The sequence below is a fragment of the Emys orbicularis genome, chromosome 17 (genome assembly GCF_028017835.1).
Source record: "Emys orbicularis isolate rEmyOrb1 chromosome 17, rEmyOrb1.hap1, whole genome shotgun sequence".
Lineage (NCBI taxonomy): Eukaryota > Metazoa > Chordata > Testudines > Emydidae > Emys > Emys orbicularis.
The window spans coordinates 12797408-12821624 of record NC_088699.1 but is presented as its reverse complement, the minus strand read 5'-3'; the positions used below and the strand labels follow the sequence as shown (position 1 = coordinate 12821624).

The 24217-nt window shown below is 43.8% G+C and overlaps 1 protein-coding gene across 1 annotated transcript in view; it reads left to right on the top strand.

Annotated features, from left to right (window-relative positions):
* Nucleotides 1–16510, top strand: part of SMTNL2 (smoothelin like 2) — a 46681-nt gene extending 30171 nt beyond the window's left edge. The window contains exons 2-9 of the mRNA XM_065418188.1: nt 1087–1174; nt 1952–2194; nt 2896–2958; nt 5227–5302; nt 7689–7862; nt 8532–8649; nt 10134–10285; nt 16355–16510. Of these exons, the coding sequence (XP_065274260.1) occupies nt 1087–1174; nt 1952–2194; nt 2896–2958; nt 5227–5302; nt 7689–7862; nt 8532–8649; nt 10134–10285; nt 16355–16481 (1041 nt within the window). The 3' untranslated portion in view covers nt 16482–16510. The remainder of the gene's footprint in view (nt 1–1086; nt 1175–1951; nt 2195–2895; nt 2959–5226; nt 5303–7688; nt 7863–8531; nt 8650–10133; nt 10286–16354) is intronic.
* The last annotated feature ends 7707 nt before the right edge of the window (nt 16511–24217 follow it).

The window sequence follows — 24217 nt, the reverse complement described above, 5'->3', positions numbered from 1 at the left end:
AAGACATGACAAAGTTGGCTATAAAGCAGAATAAATTAACTTTGTACAGAAGAACTGTGACGCATGACTGGTATGTGCATCTGTGAAAAAGATCACACTTAGTTCACTGAAAGGTACAGACTGCACGTCTCTTGTCCTGGGATGAGATCTTGGCACATTTCAAGTCCATGGGAGTTGTGCCATTGATTTCAGTGGAGCCAGATTTCATCCGTGGTGTGCATAGCACTGATCTAAGGTAGACAGCACTGATTCTGGTCCTGCTTCTGCTCCCAAAGAAATCAACAGAAGTTTTGCCATTGACTTCACTTGGAGCATGATCAGGCTTTATTTTCCACACTGGGTTAAATTAACAGCAGATGTGCTCACCTACAGTTCCCCACAAGTGGATGGCAGTGGTATTTGCTAATATTACAAGCATGTCAGACTTAGTTCTGAAACAGCCCATCCTTTCCGTGTAGCAGAGGGCTTTGTTTTAAGTCACAATACAACTCTGGAAGGTTGGGAGAGCGGGGGGAGGAGCACCAGAACTTCCAATGTATTAAAGTAACAGAGGGTGGAAAAGGCAGACATTGACCTGTGTGATGCCCCCTGTGATTACAGAAAGTTCCCCACCTGAGCATAGTGTATCCTCTATACAGGAAGGGAAACCCCCAGTGCTTAATTTGTCATGAAAGAGATGCCGGGGCTCAAGCAATTTTTTTACATTCATAACTGAGGCAGCAAGCCCAGAGTAGTCGGGGCTCTGTACTGCCAAGCCTTGAGGTGCTGGGGCAAAAATTAAGCACTGGAGACCCCTCCTTTCTGCACTGGGCCAATCTGCCCTTGGCTGCGTATCCGAGGGTTGGATTTAGTCCTTTATCACCAGCGCTCCTTTTGCAGTGGGCAACAGCTAGACCGTTCAGATAATCAGTGTGATCCTGAATGATTTGGCTTTTGGGGGTAGGGGCTGTCTCCCACTCTCTTGCATGGAGACTATCACAATGAGACCTGATCTCAGTTGGGGCCTCTGGGTGCTACAGCGAAGACTACCGTTAAGAATCTGAAAGCCAGGCCATCGTTCAAGTATTGCGTGTAATGTTTTGGCAGAGCGTGGACCTGGATGACCACAACGAACCTGAGACTAGAAGAGTTTCTAATTCCTCCATAGTTGAAAACGGACACCAGTCTTTGGCAGGTAAGAGGAGAGAAATGCTTGAAATGAGTCTTTTCAAGATCGACTTTGAATGCAAAATATTGCTGCTGGTCAAGAGCTCAATTCTGCCAGCTACTGAGCAGCTCTCTAATGTCGCCAGTGTCTTACTGTGGAACTGTTTCAGCATGAATACTGTACTAAGGCCCTGATCCTGAAACACTTAGGTATATGCGTCATTTTATTACCATGAGTAGTAACCATTAACTTGTTAAGCATGTGCCTAAGGGTCTGCAGAATCGGGGCCTAAGACCCATCATCAGCATGACTTCCAATTACGATAATAGGACTTTGTATTCTGAATGTCTTCCTGTCCATACATTTCAAATGACTTTGCAAACTATTAATTAACTCTCACCACCTGTCTGTGGGAAAGATCTTATTATCTCTATTTCTCAGAAGAGGAAACTGAGGCACCGACTGTTTAAGTAAACCAAGAAACAACAAAGGAGTCCTGCCTCCTAACCCCCAGCAGTAGGGCACTAGACTTAGTGGCCCTAAAAGGAAACATAGAAGACTAGTCATCTGAAGAAGCTTTTCTAATTAAGAATATTGAAGAGTAGAATATGATCAGTTACTTCTAATTTACATCTGAGTCTGTGCAATAAATGACATAATCGGCTAGGGGGAAATTTGACTGTTATTCCAGTCTTTCCTAAAATAAAATTAAATAAAGCCCTGGTGCATAGATATTGTTTTCTATTTTTAAAGGTATCTGTCAATAAAAGTTTTTCTCTCTCCTTGTTTCCTTTAATACCCTAGGTCAGGCAAAAGTCTCACAGGAAGTGACCTCTTCCCTTCAGATGTCAAACTCGTCCCCCGAGGAACATGCCCCTGCAGTAACCTTACGGATGCCCCACCTTCCTGTTACTGCAATAACACGAGTATCAGAGAAGTTTTCAGGAGAAACCTCCGCCTTATCAGGAACTAGTAATGCTACCAGTGGCCTGATAGGGCAGAGCAGGAGCCAGAATGAGGCTGCGATGAAAACTTCCAGCCAATCAGGTAAAAGAAATTTCTAGATATGAAAATAATTTGCTCACTGAAGCCAGCTCTGATTTAAAAACAAACAAACAAACAAAAAAGCTCATATAATTTGATTCTTGTTCACACTATTCAGCGTTCTTCTTTTCTGAACCGCACTTCATGCAAAGGTTAGTGGGTGTGACGTTTGTAGTCCAGTTTATCTGAGCCTAAGTCACACACTGCAGATTTTACATAGACGTTGCTCCCATTGGGGTTAGATAGGACCTGATCCAAAGCCCGCTGAAGTCAGTGAAAGTCTTTCCATTGACTACAGTAGTTTTGGGATCAAGCCCGTAGTGATTTGCCCACAACTTCTCCGTGAGGAAGGTCTCGTTGTTCCTGTTTTACAGATGAGGAAACTCAGGTGCAGAAAGTTCAAGTGACCTGCCTGAGATTTCAAAGAGGAGTGAGCAATGCGGCCCGGAATAAAACAAAGGAATCCTGACGAGAGCGGGATGGAAAATAGGAGGGGAGGGGGGTGCATGGACCGGATTCTCCTATTGCACCAGTCTGACACTGATGGAACGCCATTGAACTCCTGATTTGTGAAAGGAAGGTCCAGCCCTGTTGCCAACAAGAGAAATTATGTCCATTTAAATCAAAAATCCCTCCTCTCTACCTGCCCTTTTATTAAAACACAGAAACAAGCAAACCCCTCCTCTGTCTTTTTTGCTTTTCAGTGACTGCTGTGAAGACCTGGAATTCAAGTTCCGTGAGAACAATGGGCACCTCCATAGCTGCAGGTGGGTGTTATTTTCTCTGCCCTTCAGCATGGAAGGTATATCCAGACCCCACATTATTGTACTAAACAATACAGGGTAGCCAGTGCTGCAGTGCTTGGGGGTTCAGATCTGGTCCCATCTCTACGGAGTAGGATTTGTCTATCCACTAATCTTTAATTGGATGGTTATATTACAGCAGTATGTAGTAACGCTAAGAGCGTTACAGGGCTGCATGTAGAGGTCCAATTTAGCCCCATTGAAGTCAAGGAGAGTCTTTCCATTGACTTCAGTGAGAGTCAATAAATCAATTCTTAGCAGAGGACAATGGTCCATTCAGACTCAGGGCATGTCTACACAGCAAAAGCTGTTCACGGGCTAGCCTACCCGAGCTAGCTTGAATCCAGCTAGCGCAGGTAATGGCAGCAAAGATAGTGCTCCATGGGCTTCATTGCTAGCTAGCATGTCAAGTACATACCCAGGGTCTGTGCCAGTCTTGAACTACTTGCGCTGAATCCCGTGCTATGCTGTCTTCACTGCTATTGTTCACCTGTGCTAGCTGGATTCAGGAGAGCTCTGGTAGGCTAGCCTGTGCACACCTTTTGCTGTGTAGACATGCCCTTGGAGTACTTTGCCACTGGGGTTTGGTTTTACAAACCCTTAGGATAATCCAGCCAGAGCAAAGAAAAGCCTTCCGTTTATTTTGGATTTTCCACAATGCTCTTTGTCCTTACCACAAACACTTCATAAATCACACTCCCAGAAGGGAATTTATTCTCTTAGCTTTCTAATGGTTTGTCTTGCACTGAGGCCATGGTGCTACCAGATTGGACTGATTTTGCCTTCTTTGCTGTACATTGGGGCAAACTTGATTTTCTGGAGGAGAGAATGACCAGACATCTCAGCTGCGGGGAACGTGGAAGGAGTAAGAGCTGTGTGACGCTGCAGCCTGGAGAGCTGGTGGGAAAAGACTTTAACGTGGGTGGTATACAAATGAAGGCAGATCAAACCCTGGTACATAATCAGGAAGGCTGCTAAACAGAGCTGCTTTGGTACAGCAGCCACACAGCACCACCATGACAAAGCAAATTCATTGCAGGAGCCTTAGGGATGGGTAGCATGGTTTGAAAACTTTTCTTTTCAACATCTCACCCCTTCTTCAAGTCATGAATGTGTAAAAGGACAAAATGCCTCAGACTCTTAATTCACGGGTAAACAAATGACTTGAACGCTGTCCAAAAATGCTGTTAGTCCACATCACCAAGCTATTACTCTCTGTAGACGACAAAGCCATTTGGAACCGATTTGCATTGTCAGTTCAGCAGGGATGCAGAAACGACACAGCCTAGAAAACGCATTACTTCTTAGCACAAGGTGCTCCCACAGGCTTGCAAGGTGAGGATCCAGATCAGCTCTGGGCGGAAGAGCACAGGAAAACCGGTCCCTTCACAGTCCAGGGATTAAACCTGAGATGAAGAATCTTCACATTCAGTTTTCAAAGGGCAATTAAGTTTACACTTGAAAATCTAGGGCCCAATCGCCTTTTCATTTACAGTACCAGGGAGTAAATCAATGAGGTTGATGCAGCTACACGCATATGAAACTGATGGAGAAGAGAACCAGCCCCTTAGTGTTAATGCTTCATTCCCGAGCACAAGTACTGAACAGGGGGAAGACCCTGGGCTGTGCCTCTGGGAGGCATGACACAGAAGATGCAGCCCAGGGAGAGGTAGGGGCAAAGCTTTGCTGTAAGCCATCTTTGCATCCTGCTGAACCTGGGCTGCTCTGGGGGCTGAAATGGCCCTTGGTGGAACTAAAGTAGCCTGTAGGGCAGCTGCTTTAAATTATATTAGCCTCCCCATGGCTGCTTATGGCTTGCCAGAATGACCATAGCAGCCTATGATATAGTACCTTTTCCTCCTGCCCTGGCTTCATCTCCAGCATGCCCTCTACTCTGGGACTGGCGGGAGGGCCAGTGTAGGTCTGCCTGCGGAGTCCCAGCACAGTGTCTGCACTAGGGGAATTGTCCTGTGGCCCCTTGGGAGCTGTTTATTGCCCCTGCATGTGACTATAGTGATGTCTGGTGCCTGGGACAGTGGGGAGAATCTCTCCCCAGGAAATCATTAGCTCATACTGGCAGAGGTCTTTTATAGAGAAATCTGCAACTTTTCATTGCTGTGAGTAAGAATAAATGTGTGGCCACATGTCAGGAACTAGATTAAAAACATGTGTGGGAAGGAGAGAAAATACTTTCAACACTGATGCATCTTGTTTTTCTTGCTGTTTATACAGAGAAAAGCACTTCTGTCACAAAGTCTATGTCAGCCATGAGCTATGGATTGACTAGTGGAACCAAAGCTAGTGAAAGGTAGGATCTTCCCTTGACTGTTTCAGTGAGACTTTTTCTGAGTGTGTTCAACGTAGCCTAAATGCAGAGGTGTTCTGTTGACTCACCCTGGCAGCCAGACCAAGTGCGTCCTACTGGCTCCAGGCTACAAAAGGGTTTGAGTGTCTCTGAGGCAGAAGGAACTAGAGACTGGAACAAAGAGATCCTGCAGGTTTTCTCAGGAACTGTCAAGCTCATGATGATGCTTAGACTGAGATTAGTTTGTCACGTAATTTAACAGTAAAGGCAAACCCAGAAATGGGTTACTGTGTTAGGAGCAGGTTGGGAATAGCATGTGGTTACCTGCCCTGCATTACAGGATAAGGAAAGGATGGGCTTGTGGGTCAGGCACTGGATGGGGACTTGGGAGATCTTGGTTCAGTTCCTGGCTCTACTTTAGACTCCTCCCTGGGAGGAGTCCCTTAATCTCTCTGTACTTCAGCACCCCTCCTGTAAAATGGGGGTAACATTTCCCTATGTCACAGCAGTGTTGGAAAGATAAGTCCATTACTTTGTGTGAGGTGCTCAGCGATGGGGGCCACATAAGTACCGAGATAATTTGATAACCTTTGATCTAGCCAGTTCCCCCAGCCAGTGCAGGATTGTTCCCTGCAGTATACTTTATCGTGCTTTAGCTAGGCTAGTGACTTATGTCTTCATGCATGGAGCGTTCCACCCTCCTACAAATCTCACTGTCAGAACGCACCAAGCTCAGAACCCTGCTATTGATTGCCACGTTGCTAGCCCTGTTCTAATCCCAGCGTGAACAGGCACAGATGGGATGTAAAAAGCTTAAGTTGTCCTTTAATAGCCATGCCCGGGCCTCTGAAAACTCCTTTTAAAGCACTCGGCTGTGTAAAAGTTGTTATTTTGGGTCTATTTTTGGCACTTGAATGCATGACCCCTATCAAACATCCTTAGTTTGACTGGCCTGCAGCTTAGCTTACAGCTTTAAGTTTCTAAACTCCTTGCAGGACACACTATGACTTTCTGCCTTCACTCCGAAAGGCTGACTACCACACCTTTTTGATTAACTCAAAGTCACAGTTGTTTAGTATAGGATTACACAGTATCACAATTACTGCGGCAATATCAAGGCATCCTCAGCATGCAAAACCTCATCAAGAAAAAGGGTAGCACCGATTACATAACCCTCTTAAACTGGGCTTGCATCTGCCCTGAAAATTTCCCCGAACAGGGTTTTACGTTTCTTATGAACAACTAATAAGTTAGGATGCGATACCAGCTCCGTGGTGGCTAAGTCAAAGAATGATCATCATGGGCTTAATACATGGGACTTAGAGTCAGTAGATCTGGGTTTGGTTCACAGCTCTGCCGCAGATAATGTGTGATGTTGAGCCAGTCAGTGCCTCGATTTGTGCCTCAGTTTCCCCCGGTTGGAAATGGTGATAACACACCCTCCTTCACATGTGTACGACGTGGCTTAAATCACTAACATTTGTCAAGTGCTTTGGGAACCTCAAATAGAAGTGCAAAGCGAGATATAATCCTGTCTAATATAATCCAACTGGCCTGCTGGTGTAAATTGGCCTGGGTCCATTGGAGGCAGTGGAGCTACACTGACTTATAGGAGCCGAGGATTGGGCTTGGTACGAGTTACTTAGGAGCCCAAGTACCAAACATGTGACTTATGCCCTTAGGCTTGGTCTACACTAAACCCCCAAATCGAACTAAGGTACGCAACTTCAGCTACGTGAATAACGTAGCTGAAGTTCGAAGTACCTTAGTTCGAACTTACCTCGGTCCACACGCGGCAGGCAGGCTCCCCCGTCGACTCCGCGGTACTCCTCTCGTCTAGCTGGAGTACCGCAGTCGACGGCGATCACTTCCTGGTTCGACTTATCGCGTCCAGACAAGACGCGATAAGTCGAACCCAGAACTTCGATTCCCAGCCGCCAAACTAGCGGCTGGGTGTAGACATACCCTCCTAAATCTCATTGGAAATTAATGAGGATTCAGACCTTACGTGCAGATTTTTAAAGGGATTTAGGAGTTGCTCTGCTCAGAATTGCAACGCCTGATTTAGATGGCTAAGTCCCATTTTCAAAAGTGATTTAGGCCTAGAGATTTATATAAGCACCTAACTCCCACTGATTTCAATGGGAGTTAGGCATCTAAATACCCTTGGAGACCTAGCCTTTTGCAGTCTACGTCCTATTGACTTTCAGTGAGATCTAGGTTCCCAAATACCCAAGTTACTTTTGAAAAGTTATTCACACGCTTTTGAAAATATTTATTCCATGTGTTTAGATTGCTGAAGTTTTGCTGTTACTGATCTCAGTGCTTTGTGGTGATACCCAATGTTCCGGATAGTTTCTCTTAGACTGTTTTTGGTGTTCTCTTTCAGCAATACCATTGACAGTTACTATGATGTGACACCCAAATCCTGCTCCCCACCTCCGACTGTACATCGCCAAGTGGAAAGGAGGCGAGAACTGGTGCGGTCTCAGACGTTGCCACGCACTTCAGGAACGCAGGCCAGGAAAGCGCTCTTTGAGAAATTTGAGCAGGACAGTGGAAAGTATGTCACTCCTTCGTCCCTCTTGCATCCAAAGGGGGCTCAGTACTAGGGAAAAATTCTGCTAACGACTTATAGCAGAGGGATCTCCAGACTTGGAAATTTGAGCAAAGTAAATCTGGGGCCTGATCCAGCTCCACTGAAGGGAGTGGGAGAATTTCCAGTGGGTAATGGCTCAAGCCCTTGACATTCCAACCAAGAATGAAGATTCAGTAATGTCAGGTGGGCAACCTGAAAAGAACAGAAACCAGGAAATTCAGAGCTCAAGCTGTTGTATATCCACTCTCCTGGGCCTGGGGGTGTTGTTCAGAAGGGAGTGTTGTAAAAACCTCCCTCTGGATGGCTCATAAAAGGAGATGGATTTCATGGTTTTATATTGTTACTCGAGAGCCAACAATGTGTACTGTGCTTTACAGGACATGGTCCTGGCCTCAATGTTTATACTGTAAATAGAAGCTAGAGGTGAAATTCTGACTCTTTTGAAGTCAATAGGGGTTTTCCCTTTAGCGTGATTAGGGCCAGTATTTCCCTCACCTAGGCAAGGGGTGGCAAAAAAAAAAAAAAAGGTGGTGTTTATGGGCTCTTTACTGTCTCTGTCAGGGCACGCAGCTGCCGTGAAGACGTTAGGATTAGTCTCCTCTCGTCAAGGTTTTCTCCCTTTTCTTCTTCTAGAGGAAAAGGAGAGTCCAAAGCAAAGCTGAAGCGGTCACAGAGTTTTGGGGTCGCCAGTGCAAGCAGCATTAAGCAAATTCTACTGGACTGGTGTCGCTCCAAAACCATAGGATACAAGGTGAGAAGAGGTCACTGCTTTCCATTTTAATTATTTCCAGGAACGTCTTTGAGTATTTCTAGAGAAACTGTACTCAGAAAGTATGTTCCATAGCATTCTAAAATGCACTAGACAATGGGTTACATTTATCACTGGTCTCCAACCCCCCCCCCAAGAATCTGTGTGTGTATTGCTTAGTTCATTTGAAGTCAATGAGACTACTCACATCATTGAAGTTAGTGCTTAAGGGCTAGATTGTTTAAAATATTTAGGCACTCAACTCGCCATAGGAGTTAGGCACCTAAATATCTTTAAAAATCTGGCCCTCGGTGCTTTGCTGGATTGAGGTCTGAATTGTGTGTGTTTACAGGATTCATCTTACGTTTGTGCACTCTCTGCTAATTGCAGTATGTGCCTCCTTTATTATATATAATGAAATGTGGATAGGGCTGGGGATTACTTGGTAGTACTATTACTTGGAGACCAAGATAACTTTGTTAGGCCGTAGACCAGACTGCTCTATATTGGAATTAGAGATGTTTAATCATATTACATGCTTGAGGTTAAATTCTCCCAGTTTCAGCACGTTCATGTCTATGGGATTGCTCTAGTGTAACTGAAGAGAATTTGGCCTGGGGGAGGTTCCGTTAGAGTTACATAGCATTAAACTGCATTGCCTAATGCAATTGCGAGGGGAAAGGGACAATTTTCTAGATTTATAAGAACAAAAGAATGCCCATTCCACAGTTTCATTCTGAGAAAACAAAATATAATTGTTGTTGAACTCTAAACTCAGGGGTATATTCCAACAGATAATGAAACTGTCAGGGTCTGACTTTTGTATGGTGGGGAAAAGTCTAGCACCACGAAGCAAAAGAGCCCAATTCCATTTTGTTACATGGGTGCAAATCCAGAATGACTTTGGCTCTTTGCTGTAATGGCAAATGGCCAGTTTCTGCATGGTCCTACACTGTGTGCAGCTCCAATGGGCCAAAGTGTCCCCTCATTTACCTTCAGACAACTCCCTGAAAGTTCACAGGGCTATTCGGAGTGTAAGTCAGTACTAATTTGACCCTAAATGTACAGCAAGCAATACAGGTTAGTCTTTATACGACACTAAGCACTGCACAGAAAAATACCATCCTCCGGTTAGCGACTACTCCATAGGGCTAAGTAATGCTCTCAGTTTAGAGTAGACAAAGACAGAGGCTGATCCAATGCCCATTGAAGTTAATGGCAGTCTTTCCATTGTCTTCATTGGGCTTTGGCTCAGGCCAGTAGACTACACATCTGCTTTGCACCTGCGCTAACTTTCACAAAAGGGCTGAGGATGCCAATTCTCCTCTTAGCCCAAATAACGTCATGGGTGTACAAACAAGGAAACAAAAAACATAAGGCATGTGCTGCGTACTCTGCATGTTCCCTTTGGTGAGTAAGAGAAGGTCGAGTATACAGCAGTTCCCAGCGCCGTACATAGCCCTAAAGCTCTGTTTGCATTCTGACAGCACCTTGATCTGCAGAACTTCTCCTCGAGTTGGAATGACGGGATGGCATTCTGTGCCCTAGTGCATTCTTTCTTCCCCGAAGCCTTCGATTATAATGCGCTTGACCCAGCTAACCGCAAGCAGAACTTTGAGCTGGCTTTCACCATGGCTGAGTGAGTATCAGTTTAGATCTCTGTGAAGTGCATCCAGTTAAAGTCTCACAAGACTGTGCGGCAAGAGTATGATCATTTCTCTCTCATACCCTGCATCACAAGCTCACACTTATTATGCCAGAAAAGGGTTGTAAGACTTTACAAGACATCACATAAAGCAGGAGGGTCAGGAATCAAAAGAGGCATTTTTTAGCAGATGACTGGTAATCAATAAGTTGTTGCAAAGAAACTCCAGGGCTCTGTGCCTAGTATGTCTTTGGATTCATGCACTCAGATTCTTGCCTGCCCACTCCAGTTCTCCCTATCAACCAGATTAATCCCACAGTATTTTAGCCATAGCTATTATATACACAAGGGATTTAGGAGCATCAGTACCATTTGAAAATCTCCCCTTCAGCACTTAGGAGCATCTCCCCCATAATGCTTAGCACCAGAGTATCTATAAAGCACTTACCACTGCAGCTTCTAATAGCTGGGTCCTGCTTCCACAGCAATCTATGGCAGTCTTGCTACTGACATCCGTGGGAGGCAGGACTGGGTCTTCAGAGTGTGGGTACGTGCACTAACCTGAAGTTCTGATGCACTTGATTTAGGTCTGGAAATTCATGGTTTTCACTTTAACACTTTCAGGAGACTTAACTGGATCTTTCTATTACACACCATAGAACTTCCGTTCAGGTTCCATTCAGTAGCTTAAGTCAACCTGGGCTGTTGTCTAATTGGATGTTGTTTCCCTCTAGTCCTTTGAGGGAAATCAGTTAAAATAGCTTTTACAAATTCTGCTGACAGTTATTACTGCATGTTCCCGACAGGTGGCTTTTCTAAATCCACGTAAATACCCATCTGGAAAGCTCTTAAACCTTATACATTTTATTAATTGAGATTTGGAAAAAACCAGAAATGGTCTTAAGATGGATTACTGGTAACTATGACAAAGTAACCAGATCAGACCATATGACTCGTAACTGTTGACAGCCTATTGGATTTCAATGTAGCAGAGAACAGAATACATGCACTTTCCTTGAGACAGCTGGAGGGTGGGTTGTACAAGGTGACTTACATGCAGTGGAAAATACAAGCAAACTGAATTTAAAAGAAGTTATTATTCCATTGTTAGAAAATCGGGTCGCTTTAAAAATTACTCTCAGCCAGATCCTGTAAATTGGTGGATGCCATTGATTTGAGTAAATTGGCGTAGCTCCGTTGACTTTAATGGTGCTACACTGATTTACAGCAGCTCGGGATCTGCCCCTCCAACTTTAACTTACAAGGTCAAGGATTCTTTGCCTTTGAGTTGAAAAGTTTAGGATACGGAACCAGGAACCAAAACAACAGTCCCAAGAGTCGTGATACCCTGGTACCTAATCAGTCAAACTTACATTTACAGTACTCTAACTTGGCAGATAGGAGAACTGCCTTTTGACCTACCCCGCAAGGGAACAAGAGTGGTTATTGCAAGGACACTTGCAATGAGAGATTAATCCCCCCCACGCACCTCTCAGCGAGCCTGTCATGGCAAAGTATGTGCAAGACATGGCCGTTGTCTTTATTCTTCTATAGCTGTAAAATGATGTTGATCCGTGAAATAAACACAAAATTAAGTGGCGAAACAAATGTAAAACATACATCGGTCAAGAGGCTGCAAGTGAGTGGTCTTTGAGCAGACACTAGTTGTGGTGTTAACATAGGAGACAGCGAATAAAGTGGAATGCAGTCCTTTTACCGGTCCTGCTATGCATGCTTACAGTATGTAGAACCTGTATGCCGCTGACATATATACACAGCATGATTCTGTGTACTTGCGTTTCTGCAATGGACACTTTTCTTGAACTGCATTTCTCCTGACTTTTGGGTGACTAAGGAACATACGATCAGACCCTCATGTTTTGTTGTTTTTGTTTTAGTGGAATACCATTGTTATTTAGAGCAACAGTTATTTTGCTTTGTGAAATACTGTTAGGAGGGAGGAAAGTTATGTCTGTACACTCTTTTCATTGTAAATTAAAGCAATTAAAATGTCAGCCTAGGGCTCTGTTGTTAACACACACATTTGTCTAAGGGCCCGTCTCTGCTGGGAGTGTTTTGTACCAGTGTAGTTAGACAGGCACAAATCTCAGTGTAGATGTGCTGCACCACAGCAACTTAGTGTGGTTTGAAACTGGAGTAAGCCGCAGCAGGGCTTGTCTACACGATGCGATAGTGCGCATCAGTGGGGTGTGAATTGTAGTGCACACCAGCATGTTTTATGCTAACTGGCCCACATGCACCCTACACTAAAAGCTAACCTACACTAAAAGTTCCTTAGTGAGTGCTGAGCCCTGTTTCAAACAGTACTATGTTAACACGCACTAGGGAACTTTTAATGCACACCAGCTGGCTCCACACAGGCCAGTTAATGTGTTACACGCTAGTGAGCACTAGAATTTACACCCCACAGATGCGGACTAACACCCTGTGTAGACAAGGCCCCAGAATTTCATCAGTGCAGTACATTTACACTAGTAGTTGGTACTGGTGTAGCTACTTTGGCACAAATACCCTTAAGGTTGGTCTATATTGGGGTACATCTACACAGGGATTAAAAAAACCTACGGCTGGCCCGGGTCAGCTGAGCTCATGGGGCTCGGGCTCTGTAAAACTGCTGTGTAGACGTTCAGGCTTGGGCTGGAGCTCAAGCTGCGGGACCCTGCAAAGATGGAAAGTCCCTAAGGTCTATGCAGCAATTTGTAGCCCCGGAGCCTGAGCCCAAGTCAGCTGACCCAGGCCAGCTGCAGCCATGCCACGGGTCTTTTATCTGTGTAGACATACCTTAAGTCTCTTAACTAGGACTTGAAAAATATTCAGTACTATTTTGTTCCGTAGATGGTAACAAGAAAAGCAAAACTACCGAGAGAGGCTGTCTGGTGGACTATTGATTATAGACCACAGAACTCTCCCAGTGTCACGTGGAGTACAGGTTCACTTGCTATTAAAGGCAGAGCTGAGTTAATTGTGTTTCCCAGCTGCAAAGGTCTGCGGATACATCCCTCCAGACTCCTGCAGCTGTTTCTTCTATTGCAAGCCAGTGGGAACTTCAGATGATGTTTCCTCTCTTTCTTCCCAAGAGTAAACAGCAGGAACAAAGCTTTGGCATAGTCAGCACTGTCAAGACCAAATCCAGGCTAATGAAGGCGCAGATGGCCTAATGGAGAATGTAGTATTAGCAATATTCTTGTTAAAATCCTAGTATGCTCTAGCTCATTGTAACTTTAGAAAGGACCTGATGTCAAACTCTGTGCTGTGCTATAAAAGCTAATCTTTCCATTAGGCCAGAAGTCAACATGTACTGGGAGCGTTCAAAGTTAAAATCAAGAATCAGACAGCAGTCAAAGCAAATCACAAGGAAAGCGCTGAAGTGCTACAGTTTATGGAAGGTGGCTCATTTGAACAGTTTAAAGCATTCCACTAAATTCCGTTCTGCTGTTTTCTGCACAGAGAAACATTTACTGGTCTTAAGGGATTTGACATTAGACTGAAACTTTATTAGGTAATTGCTGCAATGTAAGTGTGTCATCTGAGTGGGATGATTTTATAAGCATTTCATTTAAAGCAGCCTTACAGTGTTATTTCACTACTCTTTGGGAAATTGGTTCTATATCCTGTATTTGGACAGAGAAGAAGAATTTATATCCTTTCTAGCTTTATATATGATACAAGTAATAGGTGACTCTTACTGAACTTTTCCAGTAACCATCATAACAAAGAAACCGAGGTTTACAGAAGCCTCAGGGAGTTAGGCATCCAACTCTCATTGACATTCAGTGGGAACTGGGCAACTAATTCTTAAACTCCTTTGAAAATCCCACACTAATGCCCGATTTAGACGAGGTTTGTATGTGAATCTAGTCCCTCTGGAAAGATCAAAAGGATGCAGCAAGTGGTTTAGTTTTCTGGAGTGAGATTTGCAAGTCTCCTCCTATTGATGTTCATGCGAGTTGACTTCAGTAGGAGCAGAGAGTGGCTAGCGTTGTGCATTTCTGAAAAATCTCAGCCCTGTTTGTTAGGGAAATCTTTGTAAAATAGATTGAGGGATAACACCACGCAGTTGCGTCATCCTGCGTGTTTTGGCACACCGGCTCAGGGAATGAGACCAGCCAGGGTTTGCTAAATTTATAACAAAGGGGAACTTTTCAGCTATTTGATAATTTTGTTTAATTACAGAAGGAAGGAATTTTTAAGCTGCTTGACCCAATGTAAACATGACTCATACTCAGTTGCTGTGCAGTTTAACGCGGGTAACAATAAGAACGCTCCATGGGGTACACAGTCAGGTTCAGCATGCTCTTTCCAAATAATCACAGGATGCAGCAATGCACAGCTACAGGCGTCTACAACTTTTGATGCAGCATCATACACTGTCACACTGACGTACAGTAGGACCCTCTCAGAGTGAATCAAAACTTCACTAGAACTGGAATCACCATTTGCCATGAAGCAAAACTCTCAACATAAAGGCCGTGCACTGTATTTGAGCTCGCTGCAAGCGAGGTCAGTCATAGATAAATAAAATGATAGGGGAAGATAATCTTTCCTGCGGCTGATTAACAATCACGAGAGTGAGCGTCATGATTTTTTAGCAGGTTGATTTCTGACATGAACTATGAATGCCTTACCTCCCAAGCACCTCTCATGGCACGGCGTGGCTCTGTACAGCCCTGGTTTAGTCTTCCCCTTTTCTCAGGACTCTCTTAGGCTTCCTTATGGTTACCACCACCCCAGCCTAGGGCTGGTTTAATAATATTTACAGTTCAAAACAAAGTCCTCAAATAAAGTCCATCGCCACCACACACATGTTCATACTCAGCTTTGGCCTGCGCAGCCAGTCCCGGAGCTCTTTTTCTGTCCCCGTTCGCTCCTTACCGAGCAGTCACTCTCAGCCCTTCCTAGCTGGAATTCAGCCTTCTCACGCACTAGCCCTCCCCCAGCAGCCTCACCAGCCTGTGCTGAGAGAGATCAGTGGGTAGTCAACCTTCCCCTACTATTGCCTGCCCCTTTATAAGGCCCAAGTGCTTTCCCTTAAGCCCAGTTGGGTAGCAGGTAATCAGTCCCAGGTGCACTGGACTTCTCCCTCCCTCTCAAAGGGACCAGTCATCCTGTGGCCCAAACCCAGCTTTTTTTTCCAAGTGTGTGCCAAAATAAATGTGGGCTAGACCAGAAGAGACTCTGAAAATTCAGTAGTAACCTATTAGATAAGAGCTGCCTGTGGAAATGTCAGCCTCCCCCTGGCTGTTGTTGACTCTGACCTTGGTGCTTTCTTTTAGAGCAGAGAAAGATTGGTGTCTCTCATTTCCTTCCACATCACTTGGGCTCAACTGGACAAACCTTTGTCTGCCCAGTGTGCATCATTCCACAGTTCTTCTGTCACCCCAGGCCTCAACAGACATCTCCCCTTCTGCCCGATCTTGGATCCTAGCCTGTGTCAGCCCTGGATCCTGATGACTATCCAGGACTGCTGCCTGGGTCACTTCACCTAAAACAAACATCCAGGCCTTCCTCATGAATTCCCTTGCCATTTCACTTACCCCTGTTGTCCTCTTCAAGCATCCCTACTGGCCGGCAAAACAGACCCTGGGTTCCCCTCTGAACAACTGGAGCGACCCAGGCTTCCTTTCTCCTGCAAGTGGGAGAAGAGGATTTGCAAACCTGAGGGACCCTGCTTGCTGAGGCCCAGGGAGAGGCAGGGGAACTGTGGCATGATGAGAGTCAGGGATGCATCCAGCAGAGCATTAGGGGCTTGAGCTGAAGTCTATTGCAACCAATGGAAAAAAATCCCACTGAGCTTTGAATCAGACCATGAGAAAGGAGAGAGGTGGAACAGGAACTTTCTCTGGTTACAGAAAATGGCAACCTTCAAGCAATACATGAGCTTGACTGTTTCAGTGTTAACTACAATGTTATATAGATTTCTTTGAGAGAAAATTCCACTGTTTGATACAAGCCCAATGATTCCAATACCGGGGTAGCAAATGGATACTGGAAATAGTTGGCAATAACCCTTTGTTTGATGGCTCTGTTTTGGGGTTACTGCAGGAAACTGGCTCACTGCGACCGCCTGATAGAAGTGGACGACATGATGGTGATGGGACGCAAGCCAGATCCCATGTGCGTTTTCACCTACGTACAGTCACTATACAATCACCTGCGCCGCTTTGAATAAACCCACCGGGAAGCTTGAACACAACCCCATACTGAGACGACTCTGGTGTTTTCTCAACAAAAGGAGAGCGGTGTTTTGAGAATAGAGCGCGGCCATTATTGTTCACTCAGAAGCTTGTTATCGTCCCTGTGCTTGCATTCAGCCATGTCACTGCTTACACTGTTGCCAGGCAGGGCCCCAAAGTGTTGATCACAGCAATGGGCCAGTAAAATACAGGAAAAGCGTAGGGAAAGGCAGAAATTGTCATTCTGGTGCTAGTGATAAGTTGTTTTAAATACAGTTGTGTTAAAAGATTGAAGAAAACTAAATTATAAGTCTCCTTTTAGTCAGCTTGGGACACATGGCTCTGTATGGTAAGAGAAACCTCTGCTTCAAAGTCATTCTCTCCTACCACAGTTTAAACCACACAGGATAATGTAGATATGGTTTCTACTCCTCTATCCAGTGTAATACACAAGAAACAGAAGGCAGCTTACACCAAGACTTTACAAAGGAAGGCAGCCTCTGCTCTAGTGAATACAAGTTATTTGACTTCCAACATTGCAGTATCACTGCCCTCAGGTGTGTTTATTCTGTTGTGAGTGTGCACAACATAACAACCGCTGGTGGGGGTTCTTACAAAGCGGTGGCCCATATGGGGATTGAAACCACAGCACAGGCCGTTGCCATTTAAGCTAAAGGAGTTACACACTTCACTTGCAGCAGTAGTAGGCTATTATCTTTTATCTGCATCAGCCACTAGAGGCAAGGGACACAACCCACTTAGCATCTGAGCTCAAATCCTCATATGGGCTATTACTGTGTAACAAACTCCACCAGCATGTGCCAGTGGGGGTCAAACCTAAAATCTTTTGCTCAAGTGGTTGGGTGAGGCCTGTGCAGGTCCTGGCTTAAGTCCTTGCTAAGGAGGCATGGGGGGAGTGGGGCTGTTACTTGTGTGCATTTATGTACGTGGTCATAAATTCAGTGCTTACAAAGCGGCAACGATTAACTACTCGGGAGTCCTATTTAACAGGTATAACACAGGCAGCAGCAGAGGAAGCTGCCCAGCAATGTGCCTCCACCCCAGCCCTAGGAGACATCTCCATGACCCATTCCATCCTCGGCCCCCGTGCTGAGGGGGCCACTAAATGATTTGGGAGTTTTGGATCACCTGGGGCTATTTCTGATCTCAGTTAACCCTCATGAGCCCACAGTAACCCCCTTAACTCCAGTGGTGTTATTCCAAATTTACACCTGTGGAAAAAAGATCAGATTCCACCCCCTGGCTTCTGTTCACTAGGTCAGCAGCTTTGTTTTTGCAAGGAATGTAAAAAACTGAAGTCCCATCGCCCCAGAACAAACTAATAGAAAGTAACAACGGCCAGGCAAGCAGATTGCTCTTGCTAAAGGATGGTTTTTTACCTGCATCTGTTCCTGTTCCTCACAGATATTTATAAAAATGACTTTGGTTCTGTATTGATGACCATTTATAATAAAATATATGTCAAACTCCTTTTGGTTCAGTGCTTCTGGCTGAGTGGAGGATACAGCGGGAAAGAGATTCCCAGGAAGTTTTTTCAAAATGGAAATAGATTTAGAATTTAAAGGAAAAACAACACATTGGGGCCCCTTGTGATCTCAGTCATAGGGCTGTAAATCCAGAGCAACGTCGTTGGCTTCAGGACGTGACTGAAACCGCTGGGTCCGACTGCAGTACAAAGGATAGTAATAATAATTTAGTAAGCTACAACTATTTGCATGGTAGGGACTATCACAGCTGCTCTCTGTATGAGTGTCGTGCTCCCTACCAAGCCGCCTCCTTCATCTACACTGAGATGATCCACTGCTAAGGATAGTAGCCTAGGACTCAGACTGAATTCAAGTCCCTGCTCTGCCACTGACATCCTGTGTGACCTGGGCCAAGTCACTTAGTCTCTCTCAGCCTCAGTTTCTCATCTGTACAATGGGGAAAATAGCACTATCCTACCACCCAGGGGTGTTGCGAGGATAAATACAGTAAGATGTGCTGATGCTATGGTGATGGGAGCTGTATGTGTACCTAAGATAGATACAGCTCGGATTCTGTCCCATAGATCATCCTGCTTCTCCTCAGTTGGCTTCTAGAGCCAGCAACTGCTGCCTGCCCCGCTTTACCGAAAACTGGCAACAAGATTTTTTTTTTAAAATGTAAATATTATTTGAAACTACAGTTTTTAAGCATGTGCAGCTCAAACGCCAGAACTGCTAAATATCCCAGGCCAGGTCCTCAGCTGGGGTCAATCTCCATGGCACCCTTGAAGTCAATGGAGCTATAGCAATCTGGCTGACCTATGTCATTGCATTCCCCTTCTGCACAATGCACAAGCTTACTCAACATAGAGGGACAGGAGGCTGGACTCTTACTGCAGGGTTAGGAGCCAGCCCAGGAGGGATAATGATGCTAACACTGATTGCTAAATGCACCATCCCTGGAGGATTTTCACTACTTTGGCCACACTCCTATTCCTGTTGAATGTCAATGACAAAACTTCTGTTAGTTTCAATGGGAGCAGGATCACTCTCTTCCTTATAACAACTACACTGTCTGAGCAACCACTACAGAACCAGCATGCGTCAACGTGTGTGCAACTGTCGAAAAAAATTACTAAGCAGGCTGAGATGGTTCAGGCAGGTCCAGATCTGTTCGTCCGATGGACTGAACTCAGCAAATGAATTTACATGGTCAGATCATAGTTTGTTGAGTTACAGATCTTCTCCCCCTCACTGCCACGTTGTCTCATTTTATCCAGCCTATTTTGTTCCAACATCTGAAGCAAGACTTACAGATACCTTACAGAAATAATTACATCACAAGCCTAGGGCTGAGGCCCTCCTGTGCCCACTGCATAGCAATGGCCAGGCAATAGCTAAGTATTCTCTCACTACAACAACTTTCTAAAAAGTTTGGTTGTTCTAAGTTGTGGGCCAGTGGATAAGCTGGTGTAAACAGGGCAACTCCATTAATTTCCAAGGCACTGCTCTCAGTTACTCAGCCTAAGTTTGGCCCGAAACTGTGAACAAATCAACACATGGGGGTAGGGGGGAGGACAACAAGCAGAAGAGCTATTGACTATGTAGTTACCCCCCCCACACACACACTTCCCTCATGGTTTTCAAAGGGAATCCCTCAAACAAGAAACACACACTGAAGTTTCCTACTTGCACTTCAATTGTGAAATGTTTTGTACCCCCTTCATGCTGAAAAGTGTGGTCTCAATTCAATCAGAGAGATGAGCCCAAGCTACACCATTCCAATCTGGGTCTGAACTTCCCCAAAGTTCAGAAGGATTTGGATGGAGAGATTTCTTCCAATCCAAATAGTTTGGACAGAGTTTTGGATCAGGTACCAAACAACCCAAAGTTCAATGGCGTCTGGAGTGGGAGTTTGGCTCAGGCCCCATCTCTTGTAGAATATATTATTGCCCAATATAAACAAGGCTGAAGCTCTTGCTTTTCTAGCAGACTGAAAAAGAATAAGGAAAAGCCATTAACCGAATACGTAAACTGACAGTTCAAGCTGGGGAGCATCCTGCTGTTTATAATGCAGATATCCTGTTGCTAATGTCACAGTGGAAACAATTTGAAAGCCTTTATGCACATCTGAAAAATATAAGGTGCCACTGGCGCCGCACCCCAGTTACCGTTAACCTTCTAGCTTTTACGGAAGTGGATAGAGGTTTGGCACGCTTTTGCATACTTGTCAGATAACGTTTTGGTGTTCTGAGTTTTAACACTGTCTTGAATGACCAAAATCATGATGGAGAGTAAATGTATACACACAACTATTGCTCAACAAAATGTGTTCTGAGTAGGAAAGCTCTAGATTTCTATTTCACAGTAATAGTCAAAGTCTTTTTCCTGTTGAAATGCTATGAAAGCAAACCTGTCTTTAGAGCCAGAACATACTGTGGTTACAGACCCTTTCTCACAGCACAGCATCACTATTTTCTCCATTAACATGGTCAGTAGGGCATTACAGTATGATTCTTACTAGCCATATACCTTGCATCACCCCAGATTCATTCATATAGGCCCCCGCTCAAAGGGCTTGCGCTCCGTTGATTTCAATAGGACATAAGCATAGACTTAGGTGCTTTGCCAAATCAAGGCCAAATGCAAATCTACTGAGGCACAGAAAGCTGAAATGACTTGCCCAAGGTCCTCCAGCAAACCTGAGTTATATTCCTGGCTCTGCTACTTGTATGCCCCAGTTTCCCCATCTGTAAAAATTGGGATAATGATAGTGACCTGGTTTGTACAGAGCTCTGTGAGATACACTGATGAAAAGCATTACTAGACAGTATTTGGTCCTGCCATGAGGGCAGGGGACTGGACTTGATGACCTGCATTTAGCTAGCAGCAAGTAACTGCTATGCTCCACCCATGAAAAGCTTATGCTCCAATACATCTGTTAGTCTTAAAGGTGCCACAGGACTCTCTGTTGCTATTATCTTACAATTATGTTTTAAACAGCTGTCGAAGAATATAAGTAGTAGAAATATTAGAGCTCATTATAAAAAATGAACCCACTTTCAACTAAACTTAGCCTTGTCTGAAGTTCCTTTTTTTTTTTTTAAATCAACATTGCAAGTTTTGAAAATTTTCAAACCAGCTCTAAAACACACACACACACACACACACACACGTATGTTGCACTGGCAACTTTTACCCATTCTTCATTTTGTCTGCTTTCTCAATTTGTTAATAGTATGTGATCTAATTTATAATGAAATATAAAACTAGTTTTAACGCAAGCACATGCACAACTAAAGCCTTTAAGTGACACCTCTGCTGGATTTCTTTATATTATTTTTCTGGTTCCACAAATACCTATTCTTAGAAAGGGAGAATAGGAGACCAGCATCTAATAGAGATTAATATAAGTGGTATATATCAGATTCAACAGCAAATGGCAGATTTGAAATAGATGGCTCACTGGTTTTCTAATGTCCTTCTAAAACTTCAGAGCCAGTCCACAATGCATACAAAAGAGAAATCATATTATTCAGTGGCAACTCGAGCCTCCTTGTAAGGCCAGATTATTTTGCATTCAATTTCTGCAACACTCAACATGTTAATTTTTCCTTTTCAGAGATTTCCTGGATTTCAGTGTAACTGATTAGGGGGCCCAAGCCTGCAAATCCTCACTTTTGGGAGCAGGGTTTGCAGACTGAGGCCTTCAGTAAATATAGTTATCAAATTGTAGGCTCCTTAGAATAGAGACTTGTCATGTTTTATTTGGTTGTAAAGGGTCAGTCACACCTATCTAAACAATACTAGATCAGCTGCTTACTACCAATAACAGTGACTGAACATTTCCCTGCTGTACTTCTTTCTAAGCATTTGCAGTAGAACACTGACCTCTAATGGCTAGAAATCAGTTCAAGATCACTCTGTGTAGTGCAAATTCAACTATGCAAATGCATTTGAACACATTCCCAAATTGCATGTACAGTTTAGAGGATTGTTTGAAATATCTGTAATGACGTTTTAAAAAGTGATCAATAGTAACTTTAATTACATCAGAGACAAAGTAAGATACATGTGTAGCACCAGGGGGATCTGAATGAATAAAGGAGATGTCACATTGCCAAGAACGCCAACAAACTTCAGTGCAGACAGACCGTCACTATCGTACCTGCCTCCCCTAGTGAGTGCAACAGGCAACACTCAGAAGAACATGGTTTCACTTTCCATTCCCCCAGACTCTTTCAAACCATACCCCTATGCAACCCTGCTAGTGAGAGGTGAGAAACCCTTTACAAGACATTTGGGACTGCATTCATAAAAGTTGTGCACACACTTCCATTTGGAGTGCTTGAACATTGTAATCTGATCAGTATAGGTTGTGAATATGTATTTTCATACGATGAATTTCTATATATCAGTTAGTGTGCAGCCTACAAGGAACCCCATATCTAGATTTCAAGAACCAATTACCACTGTATCTATTTAAGGGCCCCAAGTGTGCCTCCACAGTAAAAATGCAGGGATAGAACAAGTTAACAAATTAAAAAAATCACCTTCAGTAGCTGAATAGGTGCTTCCTACCTCTGTTCCATCCAGTAGTTATGTGGAGTTTCTAAGGAGAACACTGCCAGTGATGCTGAATGAGAAGAGGATGTCCAAGCATAATTACTTTCCCATCCATATAATTCTACTGAATTTCTGAGATGGTTTCCTTCTGCACCATCCAGCTGTGGAGAATACAGAGGTATATAGAACAAATATCTTTTGCAGAAGGGATTGTGTTAGTTGGATATATTTACCCAAATAATATGAACTACCGCACTAATCAGATCACAGTGGCAAGTTCTGCTCTCATTTATTTGTGAAAGCAATAAGATTGCATTGGTTTAAACTTTAAAGCAAGAGCAAAATTTGGTCCATTATCTTCTCACCCAGTGATTAGCACTTTTGAAATGTATCAAATTCTCATTTGTTTTCTCTGATGAAATCCACTTAAAGAAGCTCCATATTTAGATGTTTTTATTTATTTTTTTGAAAGAGAAAAGATTGAACTTGTAAACAATTATTTCACATTAAAAATAAATGTAGCAAACAAGTTAGAAATGTTAAAGAAACACTAAAAAGGCACAAACATTAGAAAGTGTCTTTCCTTGAAGCATTGATCAATATAGCATTCCCTGGTTACGGTGCCCAGTAATGGATAAAATTAGAGACCTTCTAGTAATTCCATGTATTACCAACCAGACCAACTGGCAAGTCCACATACTACTGACCCAACCAATACTAGGTATCGTACAAATAAGCATAACTATGTACAGTATTTTTACTTGCCAATTTGTAAAGATGCTGTCTGTAGGTAAACACAATCATTCTGATTTTGCCACAACTGAAAATGACGTGTTTTTATTTCTGGTCCAGCAGATTCAGGATAACAGAATAAGTGACTTATGAGCCAGTATGGCTAAACGAACAAAGCTAAATACACTAAGTCCCTAAACCCACATACAACTCAACCCAGCTGTCAGTATGTCTAAAAGTCACCCCCCTCAACATTTAAACTTCATGATGAGACTTGATGCTTTCCTGTCACTTCCTCAGCTCTCTCCTGTTTAAGCGTAATGTCCTAGTATTTAAAGTTTTATTGCGATTTCTATTCGATAGGCCAGAGCCAACTCCCATAGCCACTGTTATAACTATTTAAGTCACTGTAGTTTGTCACGTTAGGCGTTGCTTCCTCCTCAGCTGAGCTCTGAAACTAAGTGGCCACTAAAGCCATTTTTAGCAATGAATCATACTTAGTCTCTGTGGCAATGAGGAACTTGGACAACATTTACAAAGGCTCTGAACTGGTTATCTATACCAGAGTTGAAGTGGCTGATGCAGCTATAAATGGCAAACCACCTAAGGTTGAAGGTAGAGCTGTAGAATCAGAGAACAGTCGGCCAAGAGAACTCACCTGGTGTCCCTTTGATGGTGCAGTTAAGACAGATGGGTCACTGGGGATCAAGAAGTTTCGGCAACTACAGAGTGATTTTAGTGGACACAATTTTGGTCAATGTGAAAACTCCAATCAATAGTGCATGGGGACAGCCTTGCTGTTTATTGAGACAGTAAAGAGGGTTGTAATGACTTTGGCAATAAATTATTCTTTAAGTTATGAAGGTGGAAGCCCTGCCTATTCTGGAGGTATCAGTGACTATAAAGGAGCCATATTATGGCAGCTATGAAGTAATGCATATAGCTTT